Consider the following 20,462-nt stretch of genomic DNA (forward strand, 5'->3'; position numbering starts at 1 on the left):
GCATGACATGGCAAGCGAACAGTATCTTATATCTTGGCATTGCAAACCAATGAATTGTCCATTCTTGTAGCTTGATTAAAGTGTGATTAATATGATGTCCTGTCGCCTACAATATGAGCTTTGTATATCAAAGATTTTGTCATGTTGTACTGGTCGAATGAATATTGTGCCAAATCATTTTAATTCTGGAGGGGATTAAGTGATGAGAAAACTTAATTCAAGAGCATATTTGATCCTTGTGTACACAACATCAGGTTGCATGTTGTGTGAAGACCTTGAGAAACTGCTGAGGTCCTGTAACACCCTTCCCAGAATTCTGTGTTCAGGTACAAGGGTCTTCCAGGTTGCTAGAATTAGCAGCAGAAAGTATTTTTTTTATTCAATATGGACTGATAATTCCATGCTGGGTTTTTTTTTCCATTATTGTTGCTATCCCATTGTGGGAAAATGGCTTGCAAAAAAAAAAATAAATAATAAAAAATAAACGAGCGGTTAAAATAGTTCTTATTTTTTATTTTTTTGCAGGAGATAAGGAAGGTTTTGATGGGTCAAATTCTTTTCTAGGGGCATATGATTTATTAAAATAAATTTAGACAGGTGTACAGAAAATTGTACCCAATAAGATTTCTCTATCTTTGATCAGAAACTTATGTTCTTTTACTGGTCTAATCGAGTTGTTTTATCGATGATGTGGAGCAGTTTGTTTTATTCTAAAGGTTACAATCGTTCACATCTGAGATGAACTCCATGTCCTGTCATTGACGGCATCATCTCGTTTTGTCAGACTCATCCTCTTGTACTGGTCGAATCGAGTTGTTTCGTGGATGACGATGAGACTCCATGCATACTAGTGTTTGTTTTTTCCTTGGTAGAAAATTTAAATTTTACCTTAAAACCATAGTGAGTACAATCATTGGCATCTGAACAGATCAAACCATCAAGATGCAGACAAAAAAGATTTGATGGCTATAGCCAAATTGTCCCGAGTCCCGCCCGGACAAAATTCTTGAAGGGTACACTTGGAACAATCATTAAAGATGTCTTCGTGGTCGCCGTTGTCATCCTCCTCTCTCTCTCTCTCTCTCTCTCTCTCCTGCAACTTAAATTGGACTATCTGTACAATTATACTACGAGGGAAATAATTTGATCTCGAGTATGGTAAGTTAAACAGCGGGGTGATTAGTTAGAATGAATGATCTAACCTTCCTTGTAAAAGGAGTGAGTGGGACCCAATGAACCATTCAGTATATTCGATGAATGGTCTCCCAAATTACTTACTGTGAGCTCCGATTGTATACATTATAATTTCGTCAATTTAGCCACCACTACAACAACAAACGAAGATGTCCCCATCGCATCGCCGTCTTGTCTCCTTCCTCGCGTCACTTGGTACTCGTGCACACTCCCTACTCATGGAGTCGTTGCTCCCTTCTTTCTCCAATCTCGGGAATCTCGTTCCCGGGAAGATGCAGACGGTGGAGGGGCGACGGCTTGGAATGGCGACGGTGGCCGCGCTCGCGGTGGCGGCCTCCCTCCTGGGCCCCTCGGTCGCTTTCGTCAACAAGACCGTCTCCTCCCACGACATCGTCATCTTCTCCGAGTCGCACTGCTCCTGCGTTCGCCTCTCCCTTTTCCCTTTTTCTCTCTGCTGCAATAGCTCGATGGATCTCTTTGGTGACGGCGTCCTGGTTCGAACATTTCGTTTAACTTGTCGTTGGCTATGGTGATTTATTGCTCGACCGTAGATTTTGGTTTGTGCTCTCACCTCCCCGGAAGGAGAAACGTATTCTTGTCCATCGTCCGGGAACCAAAAAGGAAAGCCTCGCATCGTCTGAGAGACTAAGCCTCTTTTCCGGACTAAATAGATGCCGACGAATTAGAATTTTGGTACATCCACCGAGTGAGTCAATTTTGGTATCGTGTCACTTGTTCCTCAACTTCTTTGCAGCTTTTCTAGTAATTGAGTTTTATTACGGCGGCTGGCGATCGCAAAGATTATTGCTGATAGCAGAGTCGAAGTTCGACCATTGTTTAGATTTGATGAACGTATAAAATGATGGTTGACGAGAGTCTTTCTCAACAATCTAACATGCAGTTGTAGAAACTTCTGCATCATGGAGGCAACTGTTCATTCTAAGTGTTCCTATAGAGAATTCAGAGCATTTGAGACTTCTCTAGTACTCGGGAGTTCATAGGAGCCACATATAAGGGTGTGACGTTGTCCAAAGATTTCTTCTAAGTGGGGCTGTAGTTTTGATTTTAAACTTGCTGATGGTTTTATGTCATAAACCTCCTGTTTAAGTAATTCTTGATGTCAATTCACACACTTCTGGAATTAAAGGTATCTTTCCGAATTATGATTGGTTTTTGGTAGCTACAACCTACATTTGTTGATTTTACGATGCTTAACTCTGCATTCTTAATACTCGATTGTTACTTTCTTTAAGATGGACTGGAAGAACATGCAATGTTGTTTCTTGTTCTTGGTGTGGTCCTCCTGGCAATCCTAAGTTCTGGAGCTCTTCTCGTTGTTGGGCATCTGCCAATGAGTCGAAAATTATTATCTACGACAAGCATATTGTTCGTGCGGTGGGCTTCCACCTTCCTTACTCTGTACATAAATTCTCACCTTAAGATGCTTCTTCATACATGTACTTGTATTTGCTGGAGTTCAGTTAGTCTGTGAACTTAAAAGAATTGATCATTTTGATTCAGTTTTAATTTCTTAGTCTAAACTGGACTCAGAATGCTAACGAGATATTTACCATTCACATTTGGTGGGACAGGTGCTGTCGAAGGGTGAAAGCTGTCTTTAAGGAATCGAAAAAAGCGCCTAATGTTGTGGAGCTGGATCAGTGTGGTTTGTTTGCTGAACCTTCAAGTTCTTCTTAATTTACCTGTCTCCAAGCCCTTATGTTGAATTATAGTTTCATTAGTTCTTTAATATTGTACAATTTAGGTCTTCAAGAAACAAAAAAAAGAAAAGAGATTGTAATAAAACTTAAAATAAGAGGCAAACAACTTTTTCAAACTTGATAAAACAAATTTCACTTTCGATACATGTTTTTTTTTTCTTGAGTTTCACACTGCAAATAGCAAGGAGGTTTGTGCACAACAAACACCTAAAAGACAGGTGGAGAAAGGAAATGGAAAACATTCAGTTCTGCCCTAAGTCATCACTGTGATATTTATTTGTCTCATAACAACCCTGGGATCGTAATTGGAAAGTTTAAAATGCAAAAGAGTTTTAAAAATTACTAGGAAATTGGAAAATAGGACCCATGAAATTGTAATTTGAGCTTAAAAATGGCATTGTATAGGGCTTATTTTTGCATTTTGATGAAAAACAGCATCCTGCTCTCAGGATCAGAAGTAATGCCTGTTGAAAGTTAGAATTTCAAACTAAGTTTGACTGTCTATGCAGTGTGATTTCTTGCATTCGTCTTGTTCCATGCACCTCAAAGCAAGCTGTTCCACATTGGTTTCAAGATTCCCTAATATGTAATATACAGAATTACAGCCAGAAAAGAAGCAAAAATGCCTCGATTTGTGGATATTTTGTTGCCTAGTATTTGTGGGAATCTCTAGTTCTCATCTTTAAGCATTAAAATTTAACAGAAATCATAAAAACCAAGAAACTTGCAGGGAAGTCATATTGAGACAGTAAATTATGTTTACATATTGTATTTAAATTACACATGTTAAGGAAGTAGTCAAACGAATCAACGTCCCTGCCTATTAACCGAGGTACCTAACATAATTGTTAGAAGGATTGGTACAATAGATCATATGACAGTTCACTCACTTTTAACTAGTAATCTTAAGTTCGATCCGGTCATCCTGAGTTGGAGCTTTCCTTTCTTTTATCATATATATATGTACACAATAATATTGCTGCTTATGATTACTTTACTACATGGTTGAAGCATATTTTGTTAACATAGTCAAGAGTTTTCTAGAATAATATGTTCCCTAGACTAGTGACTATCTCCACTAACATTGGCAATCGACATCATCTGCAAATCATTGTAGAATCAATACACAGATTTTTCATTTTTGTTTCCCCTTCTTCTTAGAGGATGGATCTCAAATTCAGGATGCCTTGTCTGGGATGGTCGGGAAGCATACAGTGCCTCAAGTATTTATCCATGGAAAGCACTTGGGTGGCTCTGATGGTAACTAAGCTCCACCTTCTTCCCTTCCACCATTTACATATGAATATGTTCTTACCTTTTTTTTTTTTCCTAATGCATTTCAGATACTGTTGAAGCATATGAAAGTGGAAGGATTCTGACTCTTCTGGGCATTGACTCAAAAGATAAATCTTTAAATGATTTATCTCTCATTCATCAATCAGTCAGGGTATGGATGAGTTAAATCTTGTTGATGGTGTATCTGGATAGTGTTGCAAACAGGTTTAGGTGTGAGTGCATTTGTAATGCTAGTATCGGTCAGTATCTTTGGATAATATTTCTTGTGGTTATCCTTTAACATATCATGATAGTGAATAAACTATGGATTACTTGCATGTTTGCATTACCATATACAAATCATAGAACTCAAACAGTCCACTTGTGGTTTTAGAAATCTTCTGGTCAAGCACTGTGGCTATATGCCTCTATGAGTTGAGATGCTAAACATGGTTTAATTGCAAAAGCCCATAGCTCAATTACCACTCTTTTATGAGATGTGCCTGTTTGCTTTCAAGATGGAAAACAAAGAATGATCTTTGTAATGTGATACTTCACTGCTTACAACAGCTTTTCATGGTTGAAAGTTACATATCCATCCATCATTATTTTAAATAGATATCAAGATTGCATTTCAGATATCAAATCACCCATACCACTTGATAGTATACTTTGGACTTGGACTTAATTAGATTATATCAATGTGCAACTTATCCACCTATTGACATTTTGATTTGATCGATTGCAACATGCTTACCCTTATTATATAGTCTTTTCAGATTTCTTTGGTCATTTATGCTGCTGTTTCAGTGTTATGTATGCAGTCGTAAAACACCATATTTAATGATTCGTGTAAGAGCTCCAGAAAGTAGCGGTACGGTCACCCACGAGGGTCCCGCGACCAGCCGCGAACGACGTGGCGAGGGGCCGTCGGGTGCCGCTGCGTTCGCGTTCGCGTCTCGTATCTCGGGCTTGTCAATCATTCGCTACCCACGTGCGTCGCCGGAAGCACCGAAGCCACGTGTCAGAAGGCAGCTAGTTCTCTGTCACCGTGGTCCCCGGAACAGGAGCCAATAGTCATCGCCCACGTCATCGGGCGACGGCGTGGTCATCGAGACGCGTGTAAACAAAATCATTGCGCATCAAATGGAACAGTAAAAAAAAAGCCACGTTGAACCCACTCAACTATAATTAACTCCCAAATTTCCACCCACCTACCCGTTCACCGTCGCCCTTTCCAGCTCATCACCGCCACCGCAACCAACCCCCATAAAGCAGTCAAGATGATTGGATTGGGAGCCGTGAGCCCCACCATGGACCCACCCGAGTCAGTCGTGCAGGTGACGCGGTAGGTACTCTTTTTCCATCGGGACCCACCACGTGTGCCCCTCGCTCCCCCTCTGCTACCCCACTCTTCCGTGCGACCTTCTTTGTCACCGCGGTTGGGCGGTGACCGCCCCCTGACCTGTCTTCCTTTCCCGACTTCGAAAAGAAGGACAAAGGCGCTCCCTTTCTTTGTCTACTTATTCTCGAATACAATCACCAACTTAATCTTATTTCCGAACTAAATCCCGCTCTTCGAAAAAGAAGTGCTTAATTCCGTGATAATTAACCTTACTTTATTGCCTACGGTGCGTCGCGAGGGCCCCGTCGCCTCCCGATTCCAGCAGTGATAAGCACACACACACCCCACCATCATTCGGCCCCCCTCCCCCTGCACTGTGCTCCTTTTCCCGTTCCATTTATCGTCTTGGACGACCTTTCCCTTCTCGCTTCGTCGCCGAGATCGATCGGTCGAGCGACTAGGCCTCCCGACGTGCGCCCCTCTACCTGCGTCGGTGTCGCCGCACGATCTTAGCCACCGCAGGTGTGATTTCTTATTTAATTCGATTTTTCTCCGCATTTACCGGGTTTTTATTTCTCCTTTTTATTCGTAATGGGGGTGTGGTTAGTACGTGGGAGTTCGAGTCGGTTTCTGGTTTTCTTGGTCGTGGCGTAGACTTCCCCCAGCTCGGGGGCCGATCTCTCTTTTTCTGTTTGGGTGGAAATCTTGGGAATGGGGATGGAGAAGCCGAGGATTCCCGTTAAGGTATGGTTCCCACTCTTTGATTCCGTTGATTGGTGCGGTTTATTGGGTTCTCCGTTAGGCTACCGATGACTGGATTTGAATTCAGTTGTGGAGACCTTAGTTGGCTATCGCTGAGACTGTTGTTGATCATTTGGACTGTCACTGTTTGTGGCTGACCTTGTGGGAATTGAATTGTTCGAATTCACGAACAGCATTCTCTGAATCCATCTGCTAAAGTCCAGATCTTAATGTGATCCAAAATTCCTGCACGTTATTCTCCCTCAGATCTTATGATCTGTGATCCAGACTTTTGTTCAGAGCTTAATCGAATTTTCCCAGTGGCACTTGCTGCACAGCGCTGCAGATTAGTTGTGAGGTTTGAGATAATGTTGATTCTGATCTGTTCCTAAGTGATGCACAAACTGCCTTTGCCAGCTAGCTGTACTTTCTAGATTTGGTTTTTGGCTGCATGAGTTGCCACTAGAGCACCATGAATTCTTGGTGGATGCACTCTGTTAATTACTTGTGTTTAAGGACGAGATCTAGATCAAAAGCGTATGTAAAGATATGCACTTTTGATGTTGGACGGGGCTAGACGTCTGTGGCTCCAATGCGTATTTTGAATCTTGTGGCATTAAAAATGAAGCGTCATACGGACAAGAACCTTTAGTGTCATGGCGTGTGCTGAGGTTGTAAGTGTTCAGATATTGCCTCCAACCTAAATTGCATCTTGCCATCAAAGTGTTTTGCTTGCATTTAAGATATGCCACAGCAGGATATCTACTTTTATCTTCCTAAGAGTTCCTTTATCTTGCCCCTCATGTCTACATGATTAAACTGTGATGATCTCATTTCAGTTCATTGCTACCTTATTTTTCACGTGATTAAGTTCAGATTCATTTTTGTGTCTTTGATGCAATGGTTGATTGGAAGGGGGTTAAAAATCCTGAATACTACTGAAAAGGACATGCAAAGTTTAGTTCTATAATCATTGTATGAATGCTGCATTAAATCAAACAACTGCCAAATTTATGAGTTAATAACATGCATAATATGCCATCATCTGTAATTAGTAACAGGTTTTAAGTTAAACAAAGATGCAGGAAATACAATTTCTATGGTTGGGCATTATAATCCCACAGTTACTGGTATCGTCATATGTAGTCACAGGAAATTTTGTGGTTGCGGACATTATAATCCACGTTTACACAATTCCAGATTCTATTATATACAGGTAACTGTGGCTTATACACAGTTAAGAACAACTATATTGATTTGTGATTACTGATACACAAATATTCCGAGGTAATGCATATACATGATTAGTTGTGTGCACTAAAACATATACATGGTTTAGTTGAACAACATTGAAACAAACTAATTATAAACCAAGCTTTGGTGAAACATGCCTGGGATTGCGCTATTAGAGAAATGACCTCTGTGTACATAGTTAATTTTGTCTAGCTTGTTGATAGGTGTCAGACCAAAAGTTCAACCTTGTAGGCAACTTGTTGCATTGTTGCTGATTAAGTAACTAGAAAATTCAGCACAATGGGGTAAAATGTTCAACTCTATGTCTAATTATAGAATATTAAGTGCAAGTTTTTTTTTTTAAATCTCAATCTAATAATGGTTTTGATAACCTTTGGATGGGTATGGCATCAGTATACTGGATGCTCTACCGAACTATACCACATGCAATCAACTGAAATAATGAAAATTAACTACTGACTGGAGATGGGGGTAACAAGATAAATGAGATAATTTGATGGGAAGAAGAATTGTATAACCACTTCTTCCTACCAAAAGTGGTTGATGAAGTAACTCCTAATCATAATTTTGTTACTGTATCATGACTATCAAACACTCAATCTAGGAAATTACTCAATTAGTTTGAACAAAACTTGATTTACATTTGTCTAATTTAATGACTAATTCAGACTAGCTGTTAGGCCAACAGCTGCTAACTCATTGTTGGACTGGCCATTTAATTTATACTATAAAATTTATAATTAGGAGTTCTGCGGGTATCATGAATCAGCACATACTAATAAAATCAGCAACTTATTTTTGTTTATCAGATGCACACTGTGTTAGATGCATACGATAATTTCCATATTTTTGTGCTAACATACTAACCATGGAGATCGTCCCACTTGGAGATCTTATAGTGTCCTGTCTGTTCAGTTATGCCGTCTTGCCTTTGCTGAATACTAACTACTGCATAGTATCATCCCATGCCTTGATTTTGTTTGCTTCTTGGTTTTTAATCTGTGGTTAGTCCATTTCAAGAACTCTTGAGCTTTGGAGGCATCACATAATCAGCAAGCTATAACTAAACTTTAGACCCAGCTTTCTTTTGGAAGATACTTGAGCATTGTGCATCATATAGGAACTTACAGTTATTATTACCTTCTTTATTAATTTATACTTAAGTTAACTAATAGCTTTTAATTTCCTGATATTATTTTGCAGAATTTTGCTTCTTCTAGCTTTAAGACAACAACCAAAGCTAGTCCTTCCAGTATGGCAGTGTCCATGAAGGATGTGGATTCAGCTTTTCAAGGAGCTGGGCAAAAGGCGTATCCATGTCATATGACTTCATTATACCATTTTCGTTTTCTCGTTTCTATTTTTAAGGCTATTGAATTTCTACTGTTTACTAATGCAAATAGTAAGAGGATATATACTCTTATTTAGTTCAAGTTTCAAACAAAGATTACAGAAAAATTGGAAGAAATTCTCAGCAAAAACATATTTAACACTTAACAATGGTTGAGGATGCATGAATAGTCAGATTCTAAATCATTTTTTTTCTTTTCTGGATTAGATTTATAATCAGTTGTGCCAGTCAGCACAGGCCAAAGCCAAATGGTTGGTTGGCCAGATATCATCATTGTTGGTAGGGTTTTTTGGCATGTGCCAACTGGCCAAGACAGAAGTCCGCTTGACTTGATATTTGTTCCTGATCTTGAAGTCACATAAGTGACTCCACATCTTGTTAAACAGTTGCATTTGCAAAATCAAAATGAAAATCAAATAGACTCGTCTTCCACTGCTTGCTTTTTAAGTGCTTGAGATTGCTACTGGGGAATGAATGGGTTCTAATTGCTTGAGGAAAGAGTTTAAAACAATTAATGTTAAAGTAGTCCTCTTTATCATTAATAGCCTAGGAACCATGAAATAGTTATTGAAGTAGAAGAACTAAAACCATTGGTAGAATTATTGAGTAGAGAAGAACTATATAATATAATTGCTATCTGATGAAATCATGCATGACTAGTATTGTGGATGTTGTTGCCCTTCATTTTTTTCTATCATTCGTTACTATCTTCTTGTGGTTCTACATATTGTGATATATGCATGTTCGATATTCCTTAACTACAGTACAGTGGACTGGAGATATGGCGTATTGAAAATTTTCACCCAGTCCCTGTACCGAGTTCATCTTATGGGAAGTTTTTCACTGGAGATTCATATGTGATTCTTAAGGTATTTTATAATATTTTGTTATTAATGATGATTCCATATGCTTCACTAATTGATAATTAGATTACTTCACCAAAATCCACTTTAATTTTGTAACCTAAATTAGATTTAGATGACCTAGATTATTTTCGTAGTTCGAGATTTTACATTATTCTGCTTTCTTGGTTAAGAAGTACAATGAGTCTTTGGGTGTTAGATCTGAAAAATCAAAATAAGGTGGGTTAGTTGAAAGTGCAGAATGCTCGAAAACAATGTGTACAGGATGAGGTACTGTTATGTCATCCTAACTAATATAAACAGAGTCTAGTTTATCAGGTTTATAGTTTGGACTTGTTGAAGAGTTCTTATGCAGCCAAAAGCACTGACTGGGCTGAAGAATGAAGCAAAAAACATAAATTTCTAAATTATGTTTTACACAATTGAGGGACAGATTCTTCTAACCAAAGCTGTTATCTATCCATATGCTATCATATAGTCAGCCTAATGTGAGGTTTCATGCTTGTTGTTTTTCAAACATTCGTGGAATATGTATATGTTAGTGTATAAGCTCATCTGAAGGATTAGTGAGACTGCATTCTGACTTCTATGTGCTGCTTTTTTCTTTATTTATCAGTAAAATGTTCTCTTTAGTAAGCTAGTCTTAAGTTCTCATGCTGTGACTTCCGTGCTATGCTGAATTGATGAAAGATTTTCTTGTTGTCTTCTCTTTGGAATCAGTATTGCAATGATTTTGCAATGGGTATTTTTCATTATGTTAGTTGAGTATGAAAAATCTTTTGAGCTTGATAGATTTTCTCAATGATTTGTGAGTCAAAGGATGACTAGACCTGCACAGGTTTCAGTGATTTGTTGATATGCTTAGTATAATGGATTTCATTATGTTATTTAGTGAAGTCAAGTAAGTCACTATAAATATGTGATGTGGTTGTTTTTAAATTTGGTTTCAATGTTTTGCAAATACAGGATGCAACTTATTCGAATTTATCTTCATATTAGGAATATCTTCTCGGAAGGTTAAGTTTATTGTTGTCTTTGTTTATAGAGGAACTTTAGTTGCAGATTTATGCATTTTTCTTCCCTTTTTGCTAATTGATATATTTTTGTCTTACTAGAATCTATAATGGGTCTTTGTTGGTAAACTAAATTATCTTATTTGGACAGACAACTGCCTTAAAAAGTGGTTCTCTTCAACATGATATTCACTATTGGCTTGGTAAAGATACTAGCCAGGTCAGTTGGTATTCATTATGTATATTTTCACCAATTTCTTTTTTGAAGGATAGTCCTGGACCTCATCATAATGATTATCCAAGTATAATCTTTAATTGTTGCTGTAAACAGGATGAAGCTGGGACTGCTGCAATCAAGACGGTTGAACTTGATGCAGCCCTCGGTGGTCGTGCTGTTCAATATCGTGAAGTCCAAGGTCATGAGACTGAGAAGTTCCTTTCTTATTTCAAACCATGTATAATACCACAGGATGGTGGTATTTCATCTGGGTTTAAACATACTGAGATAAATGAGCGAGAGCATGTGACTCGTTTATTTGTTTGCAGAGGAAAGCATGTTGTCAATGTGAAGGAGGCAAGTTATTTTTATAGATACATGTGACTTAAGGGATTTATACAAATACGATCTTAAGTTTGGTGATGTTGTCATAACTCATAACCAGGTCCCTTTTGCTCGATCATCTCTCAATCATGATGACATATTCATTCTGGATACTGAGTCCAAGATCTTCCAGTTCAGTGGATCTAATTCATCTATTCAAGAAAGGGCTAAAGCTCTTGAAGTTGTGCAATATATCAAAGAAACTTACCATGAAGGGAAATGTGAGGTGGCAGCTGTTGGTAAGATGACCTCTATAAGTCCCAATGAGTGATTGTACTAGCAACAAAAAACTTGCTCACTTATTGATCTTTGGATAGAGGATGGGAAGCTGATGGCTGATGCTGATGCTGGAGAGTTTTGGGGCTGTTTCGGGGGTTTTGCTCCTCTTCCAAGGAAGATAGCTTCTGAGGGTGACAGGAAGGCAGAGACCTTTTCTGCAAAGCTGCTATGGTAATTTATTATTTAATAATCTTAATATGCTAACAAAATGAGTTTTTGTTGTACTACTTTTACACACATATTAGTTACTAATGCATCTCAAATATGGAAAATTTTGCCTTCTAGTGTTGATAAAGGACAAGCTGTGCCCGTTGAAGCAGATTCCTTGACAAGAAAATTACTGGACACATACAAGTGTTACCTGCTCGACTGTGATACTGAAATATATGTATGGATGGGCCGAAATTCATCCCTTGCACAAAGGAAAGCTGCTAGTTCTGCAGCAGAAGTAAGTCCTTTTCTGATTAGAGCCTCTTATTCTCTAATTGATCTATTATATTTTTCACATGCACAAAGGCCTGAACTGAGTTGGTGAGGAGATGAAGTGGGAGGAATCTTACGGAGGCCCACATTCTGAAGATTTTCTGAATGCCTGAAATCATATGAATTCCTGTATCTGAGAAAATTCCAGATTGTGGGTTTTGGAGTTGATAACCTAGGGAGATTGTCTTTTCATTTCAAGTGTCTACTCAGCTTGATGTCATCCATGCTACTGATTGGCATCCAAGAGCACTTTTGTATCCTAGTTTATGCTTGTTTGAAGTTCATGGTAATTCTACCATTTAGTGTCATTTATGTTGCACAGGAATCACTACTCGAACCTGGCAGGCCACAAGCTCATGTTATTCGGATAATTGAGGGATTTGAGACAGTAATGTTCCGGTCCAAGTTTGAACAGTGGCCGCAGAAAAATGATGCAGTTGTATCTGACGAGAGTAGGGGCAAAGTTGCAGGTTAGTGGAATAACATAAAAGTTCTTTAATATGCATTAAAATTTTGTCATTATTTTTTGCATGAGTTTGAGAATTAGTTTGTACAATATGTGATGAGTTATTGCTTTTATTGGCAGCATTTCTTAAACGCCAAGGACTAAATGCAAAGGGCATTAACAAAGCTTCTCCTGCCAAAGATGAACCTCAACCATATATTGATTGCAGTGGCAATTTACAGGTGCTGGCTTAGTTCAAGAGGAGGCTGTTTGCAATTTTACAGGTCATATATCTCATTTTATGCTAAATATTACTTTTTGCCTAATGTACAGGTCTGGCATATAAATGGTAAAAACAAGATTCTTCTTCCACCCTCAGATCAATCTAAATTTTACAGTGGAGATTGCTATATATTCCAATATGCATATCCTGGAGAAGAAAAAGAGGAATATCTCATTGGTACTTGGTTTGGGAAGATGAGCGTTGAGGTAAATTTTCAAAGTTTTTGAGCTTGTTTATCGAGTAACTAGGAGTGTTTACCGCTCAAATGTCATGTAATTCACAAAATTGGAAATGTTAAATGAATATTACTAAATAATAATTTCCTGAATAATAGATTTTACCCTACCAGATCCCTAATTATCAATTGAGCATCCATGTTGGTGCGACTTGAATTAGATCAAGTGGAAAAGTGAACAAATACTTGGATATTTAGACATAAAAGGCAGACTCATGAGACACTTATGATACATCTATTAGGATAGACCATAGAATGATGATGGGCCAGAATATAAAGAAGAACAAGAGAACCCTGTTTCCCAATGCAGAGGGTCAAGAGGAGCAGATTAGTGCGAGTGGGAGTCACGAGTTCCAGGGAATCAATGACTTAAGAGGAGTGCTAGGATAAAAAAATCAATTATTTTTCTTAGAAGCAACCTAATTCATTTTCATTTTGAAGATGACAAAGAAAAAATTCTTGGTTATCTTTTGTAACTTCTTGTAATGTTGATGAACTCTGTTATATCTGCTAATTGGTTAAGAGTGACAAGCCCTTGCAGCTCTCTTATGCAACCACATATATGATACAAGTAATTGCTTTGCCGATGAAATCCGTCTGTATAAGCTTTGTATCATAGAATGACACTGATATTGTAACACCCCACTTAGTCCCACATCGGAAGTGGGCAATTACTATGATTGGCTTATATGAGCCTGATGAATGTATTATGACAACTTCCGCTAAAGCATTTTGATCCGTGATTGAAGGATCAAAATGGTGTTATTGGCCAGTTGACTCATCAGACTCGGGTTGTGACATTTGGTATCAAAGCCAACCTAGTATTTGAGCAAAATGAGAGGGCTTGAGTAGGAAAGGGTTATCCATGGATGGAGTTAGAGTGTAACACCCCACTTAGTCCCACATCGGAAGTGGGCAATGATTATGATTGGCTAATATAGGCCTGATGAGTGTATTATGACAACTCCCGCTTAAGTATTTTGGTCCGTGGTTGAAGGACCAAAATGGAGTTATTGGGCAGTTGGCTCGTCAGACTCGGGTCGTGACAGATATAGTCTACTTCGATTGACAATTTGGTGAATAGTTTCCTAATGTTCAAGCTCTGAACTTATTTGTGGCATATACTTCTAAATATTTAACTAGAATCACCAGGATAAGGAAATATTGAAGTTTGGCAAACTGATTAATTCATACACCTTCTCCAACATCTCATTTTTAATCTTCAAGTAATAGGTATGTTATGCTTAAAGTCCATGTATCACTATAGCATATGTACATCAGGTTAGTTAAATATAACAAAATATTAAAGGTCATTTGTTAGAGTTCTTTACTTCAGAAGTTATGATGGCCAAATGTACTACTGACACAATCATAACAGTTCAAGAATGTAATTATGAATGTACTTATATTGACTTCTCTGGATACGTGTGATTTTCATCGACACTGTTTCAGCACGTCGTCAGTTGGTCTGCAACTTGCTTAGAAGATACTGTTAAGTGTTAACCATGAGTATCATAGATATCTAGCATTGTGAAGCATCTATGACTGGTTACAGGAGGAGAGGACTGCAGCTATCTCACTTGCTAACAAGATGGTTGAAAATTTGAAGTCACAAGCTGTTCTGGTAATCTGTTACTACATCAGTGTGTTGAAATAACAGGTTATATGGTAGAAATATATTGTGAACGACAATTTCTTGATCATGTGCTTGCAGGCTCGCTTTTATGAAGGAAAGGAACCGATACAGTTATTCTCTATCTTCCAGAGCTTCCTAGTTTTCAAGGTTTGACCCTTAACAAAAACCTCTTCATCTGAGAGTGTATTTCTGCTATTGAAGCTATCTTTTTGTGGTAGTTTTATTTCTACTATAAGAAACTCCGCCTGATCTTTTCCCGTGTAATATTACAGGGTGGGGTAAGTTCTGGGTATAAGAAGTTTGTCAAGGAAAACAGCACAACTGATGAAACATATTCAGAGGAAGGTGCTGCACTTTTCCGAATACAAGGTTCTGGACCAGAAAATATGCAAGCAATTCAAGTAGAACCGGTAGATCCACCATAGTCTCATTTTTTAATGCAACAATGCTTCAATATACCACATATCTTAAACTTGGCATTTTTTAAAACCTTTTATTGCTATGCTTATACATTTATTTTTTTCTTAATCAGGTAGCTTCTTCCTTGAATTCATCCTACTGTTACATACTGCATAGTGGCAGTATTGTTTTCACATGGTCCGGAAGCCTAACCACCTCTGTGGATCAAGAACTAGTTGAGAGGCAGCTAGATCTGATTAAGGTATGACAAAATCTAGTTCATGTGGTAAATTAGTTTTGTAAAGCTTTTGCAATTGATTGTTTGTTCCATAAGCCATTAAGATAGGTAATGGCTGTACCAGTGGTTATCAATATACATATATTTGACATAACCACTTTGAACTTAAAGGAATCCAGAATCTGTCCTCATGATTTTGAAAATAACAAATTGCCAACGGCATGATGTTTGAGTTCAATAGCTCATTGTATATTTTATAGAGTTATCTTTCTCCCTATAAACAGGAGATTCAATTTCTAAACACCTGAAAATTTTATCCATTGACCATAGACTTTGCTACCTGTTTTATGTCTGAAAATAGGAACATCCGAGAGACTGAGATACTTTTCATTTTTAAATTATGGTGTGGAGCTTTGAGAAGCATTCTCTCACTTAAAGACTTTTCTCTAAGAAGGAATGATAAAAGAAAAGAATTATTGAGATTTTAAAATCAAGGTGGAACTGGTGCCTATTTCATCACTATTTTTCATTTGTTCCCTAATTGATCCTGACTATTTAATAGTTGCTATATCCTTAATCTAAACTGAAGTGAAGACTGATCAATGTAATGGTAGGATGTTTAGCACTGTAACTGAGCACCCAAACTTCTTGTTATGCATGCTTTCAAACACTTTCCCCTTACCCAGATCTTCTGCCTTAGTGTCTCTTCTTATCTGCAAGTTCTCATAGTGATCCTATTTCCATGAGACAAGGTCGAAATCCTAATTTAGCTGTATGACTTGTTCGCCTTGGGAACCTCTGGTTCTTGAATCTCATTGAATTAGATCAAAATATATGACAGGCGATTAGTTGGTTATCTCTTCAACTGTTTTTAGATTTTACTAATCGATTTAACCCAAGTGTTTCATTATGCATGATATGATGGTTTACTGATTGATATTTTCTAGTACTCCTGATGTCACGTTGGCTTATTGTTCACACTGTTTGGTTCCATCCAACTTCCTGAAGACCTTGATATGTGTAGAGAGAAGGCTACAAAGTGCAAATTACTTATTTCCAACATAGTAAAGCATAACATAGCATGGTAAAGGTTTCCCACATTGATCATGTGTTCATAATAATGGCCCTGTCAGAATGTGTGACAGATCTAGTTTCATCTGACAACATGCTCACTCATTTCATGTTAGTAGTAACAGAATGTACTCGTAGTCTTGCTATAGCTAACAAAAAATTTGGCAGCTATTAGGTATTATTTTTCTCTTTAATCTAATTCTTGTTGTTGTATCTGATGTTCTGCTTTATGTAGTTGATTCTTGGCGTGTTGTCCCTGAAGGTGTTTATTATTTAATCATTGAATAAGTTGAGGAAGTATGTCTTATTATTTAATGCAGTAACTAATGCTGTGAAACACCCGCATGAGTTACATATTATTTATTTCTTAATACTTGTTCTATTCTAACCTTCTGTGGCTGACCCTCTTGTCCATAATTGAGATTTTTTGTTTGGTGGATTTTTTTCTTCGCCACCTATTTATTCTTTTTCAATTTGGACAGCCAAATGTGCAGCCTAAAACACAAAAAGAAGGAACAGAAACTGAACAGTTTTGGAGTTTACTAGGAGGAAAATCTGAACACCCCAGTCAGAAAATTGGGAAAGAGCCAGAACATGATCCTCACCTATTCTCATGTACTTTCTCAAAAGGTAGGAAGTTAGAGGTGCATGTTGTTCATCTATGTTCCTATTTTAGTCCTGTTTTCTATCATTTTATAGGTGTGCTAATGTTAGCTGTTCTATTTCATGGAACGAATATATGGTGTATGCATATGGAAAAATGAAGGCAACCTAAAGGTATGTAGTCCATAATATCTTCTTGAGCGGATCCCTGTTTAACAGAAAGCGAAACTGTCAAACATGTTTGTATTGTGGTTTCAGGTGACAGAGATATTCAACTTTACCCAAGATGACTTGATGACTGAGGATCTCTTCATTCTGGACTGTCACTCAGACATATATGTATGGGTAGGGCAGCAGTTGGACCCAAAAATCCGACTGCAAGCTTTAAGCATTGCAGAGGTATGGAATGCTTTTCTTTCTTCCTTTGTCTTCTATCTGCTGCAGCATAAAAATGTCACTTTTCAGAAAGTCCTTTGTTTTGTTTGTTTAAGTTCCTTTTTCTATTTCTAACAGAAATATATTGAACAAGATTTTCTTATGGAAAATCTCTCTCGAGAAACCCCATTGTATATCATTATGGAAGGAAGTGAGCCTCCATTCTTCACTCGCTTCTTCAACTGGGATTCAGCAAAATCATCAGTAAGCATTTGCATATGGAGTTGAATGTCAACATTATGTAAAATGTTTATTTTATATGCAGTATATTTATTAAATATCTTCTTCTGTCTGCTATGATTTTGTTTCTGGGGCAGTTGTAACTATGAGACCAAGGTACTCTTAACTAGGGTCTGACTTATCTTTGGTTGCAGATGCATGGTAACTCATTTCAAAGGAAGCTAGCTATGGTGAAAAATGGAGTTCCTCCAACACCAGATGTAACCTCCTTACCTCAATAGCTACTGATATCTTAATTAGATCATAACAATATGTATAACAGTCATTCAAAATGCACTAGACCTCTGTAAATTAAGAAGCGATTTTTCACAACATCTCTGCTATTTAAATTTCAGAATATCAGAATGCCAAGAGTTTCAGTATTTGTTTTATTTGTGACTTTCTTGATGCATATTAGGGTTGCATAATTGACTTTTAGGTTATTCTTATCTGTTTTTTCTGTTATATACATCAATGTTAGTAGCATGACACACAATAAACTGATAGCCAATAAGTTATATAAACAGGTTTCTTTCGAATATGAGCTATAGATGGTGGTTTGGAAGAGATAAATATAGAGGTATGAAGAATTGAAAAACAAGAAAATAGTTAAGATGGCTTGTGGTCAAGCAATTGCACCTTTCCTTGATAATTCATCATCATTTTTATACAAAATCAAGAATGCATCCCCTTTTTATGTGTTGACTAAAGCCTAAAAGCACTTTTTTTTAATGATTCCTATATTTTTCAAATATATGGTAGTCAGGTGATTATTTGAACTTTCTTTTCAAACTCTTAGAATAATATATTGATCAGCCTAACAAGATTCTAAAGGTTTTCTCTTTTCTGTCATGGTTGAGTCCCATTGTTTTACTTAAATCTCCTTTGGGTTTCTGATTAACCTTAGACTGGCAAGGTAGCTTTGGACTCTAATTGGATCATAGTTACAGTAAACCTGATTTATCTGAAATCTACCATGTCCATTGTAAAGCCTGTTTTTTTTAAGAGTTTACCAAATTATCTGTCTCAACAACCAAAGCTTCTATTTGCTTAGGTTGGTTCTTTCTCATTTAATGCCTACAGAAGTAGTACAATCCTCACTGTATTGGATTTTGTAGCCAAATTTTTCATAAAAAAATCATGATAGGTCTGAGATTCTGGCTCTGAAAAGCTAAAAGTTACATAAAATAATTATTTATCATGTCTCGGTGACGATCGTTTTTTTTTTTCTCCTCGCTACTGCACAACCTTTATATAAACCTTCCAATAATAACTAATAATTATTCTTTTCTGTTAAGGATTTTGGTTTGTTAGAAATTTTAGTTAAGAACTCACATATTGATTACTTGCGCTTACTATCAGAAGCCCAAGCGACGGACACCAACATCCTATGCTGGGAGGTCCAGCGTGCCAGACAAATCTCAGCGCTCAAGAAGCATGTCCTTCAGCCCTGAACGTGTTCGAGTTAGAGGAAGATCTCCTGCTTTTAATGCACTAGCTGCTAATTTTGAGAACCCAAATGCCAGGAATCTGTCAACTCCTCCTCCAGCAGTCAGAAAACCTTCTCCAAAACCTGTGATGCTTGATCCTTCAAAGGTGGCACCAAAATCAGGAGCAATTGCTGTCCTCTCTGCTTCTTTCGAACGCCCAAGGGAAATAATGATACCAAAGTCAATAATACCAAAATCATTAAAAGGTATGCCTGAACTATCTTCTAGAATATGAAGGTCTAGGTTATGCATTGTACTTTAACATTGAAACTTTTCGTCTTTCGTTTGTCAAAGTGAGCCCCGAGAACAACAAACCAAAACCAGAGGTGAACGCCAAGGGAAGCATCGCTACATTGAACACCAGAATGGAAACCCTTACAATACAGGAAGATGCAAAGGAGGGTGAAGCTGAAGATGAAGGGCTCCCCATTTTCCCCTATGAACGCCTGAAGACCACTTCCACTAATCATGTTATAGATATTGATATAACCAAGCGAGAGGTATACAAATTTTTCGGGTGGTTTCATAGTTGGGGAATTCAATTCAGTTCTAATATTTCTGGTCCTAATGGCAGACATACTTATCTTCTGCGGAGTTCAAGGAGAAGTTCGGCATGACAAAAGAAGCTTTCTACAAGTTAGCCAAATGGAAGCAAAACAGACTCAAAATGGCACTTCAGTTGTTTTAAGACTTCCAAATTCTGAGGTCCTCTTCTGGCCCTGGATCAGAGACAGCATTGATGGACAGGGTGCTTGGATGTCGTCCTACCCTCATTTCAGATTGTGACTGGTCCTACCCAACCTAGTTCTCATTTAGGGCTCCCCTACTTAGGAATGCAAGGGGGACAGCATCAGTGCTTTTTTAGCTGCTTCTGGTCCCAAATAGTTCATGTTGTTATTGACAGAGTCTTACAAATTTTCCCTTCTTTCCATGTTTGAGCATTATTCCACTGTCTCTCCCTTCTCAGGTATTCTTTTCATCGTCCCAGGTTGGTTTGTGAGCTTGCAATTTTTTCTTTCTTTCTTTTCATTTACCGATTGTTTCCAAAGGTGAATACAGTTAAAGGTTGTATTAATACTGCACAACGAGACAGCGATGTGTGTACAGCTGAGTGTAAGAAGATGACAACATAAATTATTGGTGGGAAACCAGTTTGCACCTTCGTTTGTTGTCTTCACTAAATCTGTTTGTTCCATGTTAGCAGCCCCTTCTTCTCATGATTTTATTGTCTCATCGCATGAAGATACAGTCTCTGTTTTGTTGAAACATATTGCTTTCATGATGTAGA

General features: G+C 37.7%; 2 protein-coding genes across 3 annotated transcripts; both read left to right on the forward strand.

Annotated features, from left to right (window-relative positions):
* Positions 1–1,337: 1,337 nt before the first annotated feature.
* On the forward strand, positions 1,338–4,571 carry LOC103995840 (glutaredoxin-C8-like). The gene is made up of 5 exons (XM_065091639.1): positions 1,338–1,616; positions 2,448–2,589; positions 2,787–2,860; positions 4,077–4,175; positions 4,259–4,571. The coding sequence occupies exons 2-5, from the start codon at positions 2,468–2,470 to the stop codon at positions 4,375–4,377; spliced, it is 414 nt and encodes a 137-aa protein (XP_064947711.1). The 5' UTR covers positions 1,338–1,616; positions 2,448–2,467; the 3' UTR covers positions 4,378–4,571.
* Positions 4,572–5,873: 1,302 nt separating this feature from the next.
* LOC103995826 (villin-3) lies at positions 5,874–20,336 on the forward strand. Of its 2 annotated transcripts, none has more exons than XM_009416546.3 (23): positions 5,874–6,057; positions 8,734–8,840; positions 9,651–9,750; positions 10,909–10,977; positions 11,089–11,331; positions 11,420–11,597; positions 11,676–11,808; positions 11,923–12,085; positions 12,443–12,590; positions 12,707–12,807; positions 12,899–13,054; positions 14,639–14,707; positions 14,798–14,866; positions 14,992–15,129; positions 15,252–15,380; positions 16,910–17,057; positions 17,194–17,204; positions 17,289–17,429; positions 17,544–17,669; positions 17,840–17,905; positions 19,047–19,380; positions 19,469–19,674; positions 19,749–20,336. In XM_009416546.3, the coding sequence occupies exons 2-23, from the start codon at positions 8,785–8,787 to the stop codon at positions 19,860–19,862; spliced, it is 2,898 nt and encodes a 965-aa protein (XP_009414821.2). In that variant the 5' UTR covers positions 5,874–6,057; positions 8,734–8,784; the 3' UTR covers positions 19,863–20,336. The 2 variants fall into 2 exon arrangements, with proteins under 2 accessions (XP_009414821.2, XP_009414812.2); XM_009416537.3 differs by lacking the exon at positions 5,874–6,057 and adding an exon at positions 6,187–6,279.
* The last annotated feature ends 126 nt before the right edge of the window (positions 20,337–20,462 follow it).

The sequence above is a fragment of the Musa acuminata genome, chromosome BXJ2-1, assembly GCF_036884655.1.
Source record: "Musa acuminata AAA Group cultivar baxijiao chromosome BXJ2-1, Cavendish_Baxijiao_AAA, whole genome shotgun sequence".
Lineage (NCBI taxonomy): Eukaryota > Viridiplantae > Streptophyta > Magnoliopsida > Zingiberales > Musaceae > Musa > Musa acuminata.

Excerpts from the sequence above, each read along its gene's own strand:
- LOC103995840 (XM_065091639.1), top strand. The coding sequence starts at position 2,468 with ATGTTGTTTCTTGTTCTTGGTGTGGTCCTCCTGGCAATCCTAAGTTCT. Across the intron at positions 2,861-4,076 it reads TGTGGAGCTGGATCAGTGTG|AGGATGGATCTCAAATTCAG; the intron begins GTTTGTTTGCTG and ends CCTTCTTCTTAG. Across the intron at positions 4,176-4,258 it reads GCACTTGGGTGGCTCTGATG|ATACTGTTGAAGCATATGAA; the intron begins GTAACTAAGCTC and ends AATGCATTTCAG.
- LOC103995826 (XM_009416537.3), top strand. The coding sequence starts at position 6,247 with ATGGGGATGGAGAAGCCGAGGATTCCCGTTAAG. Across the intron at positions 6,280-8,733 it reads AGCCGAGGATTCCCGTTAAG|AATTTTGCTTCTTCTAGCTT; the intron begins GTATGGTTCCCA and ends ATTATTTTGCAG. Across the intron at positions 17,670-17,839 it reads GGGATTCAGCAAAATCATCA|ATGCATGGTAACTCATTTCA; the intron begins GTAAGCATTTGC and ends CTTTGGTTGCAG.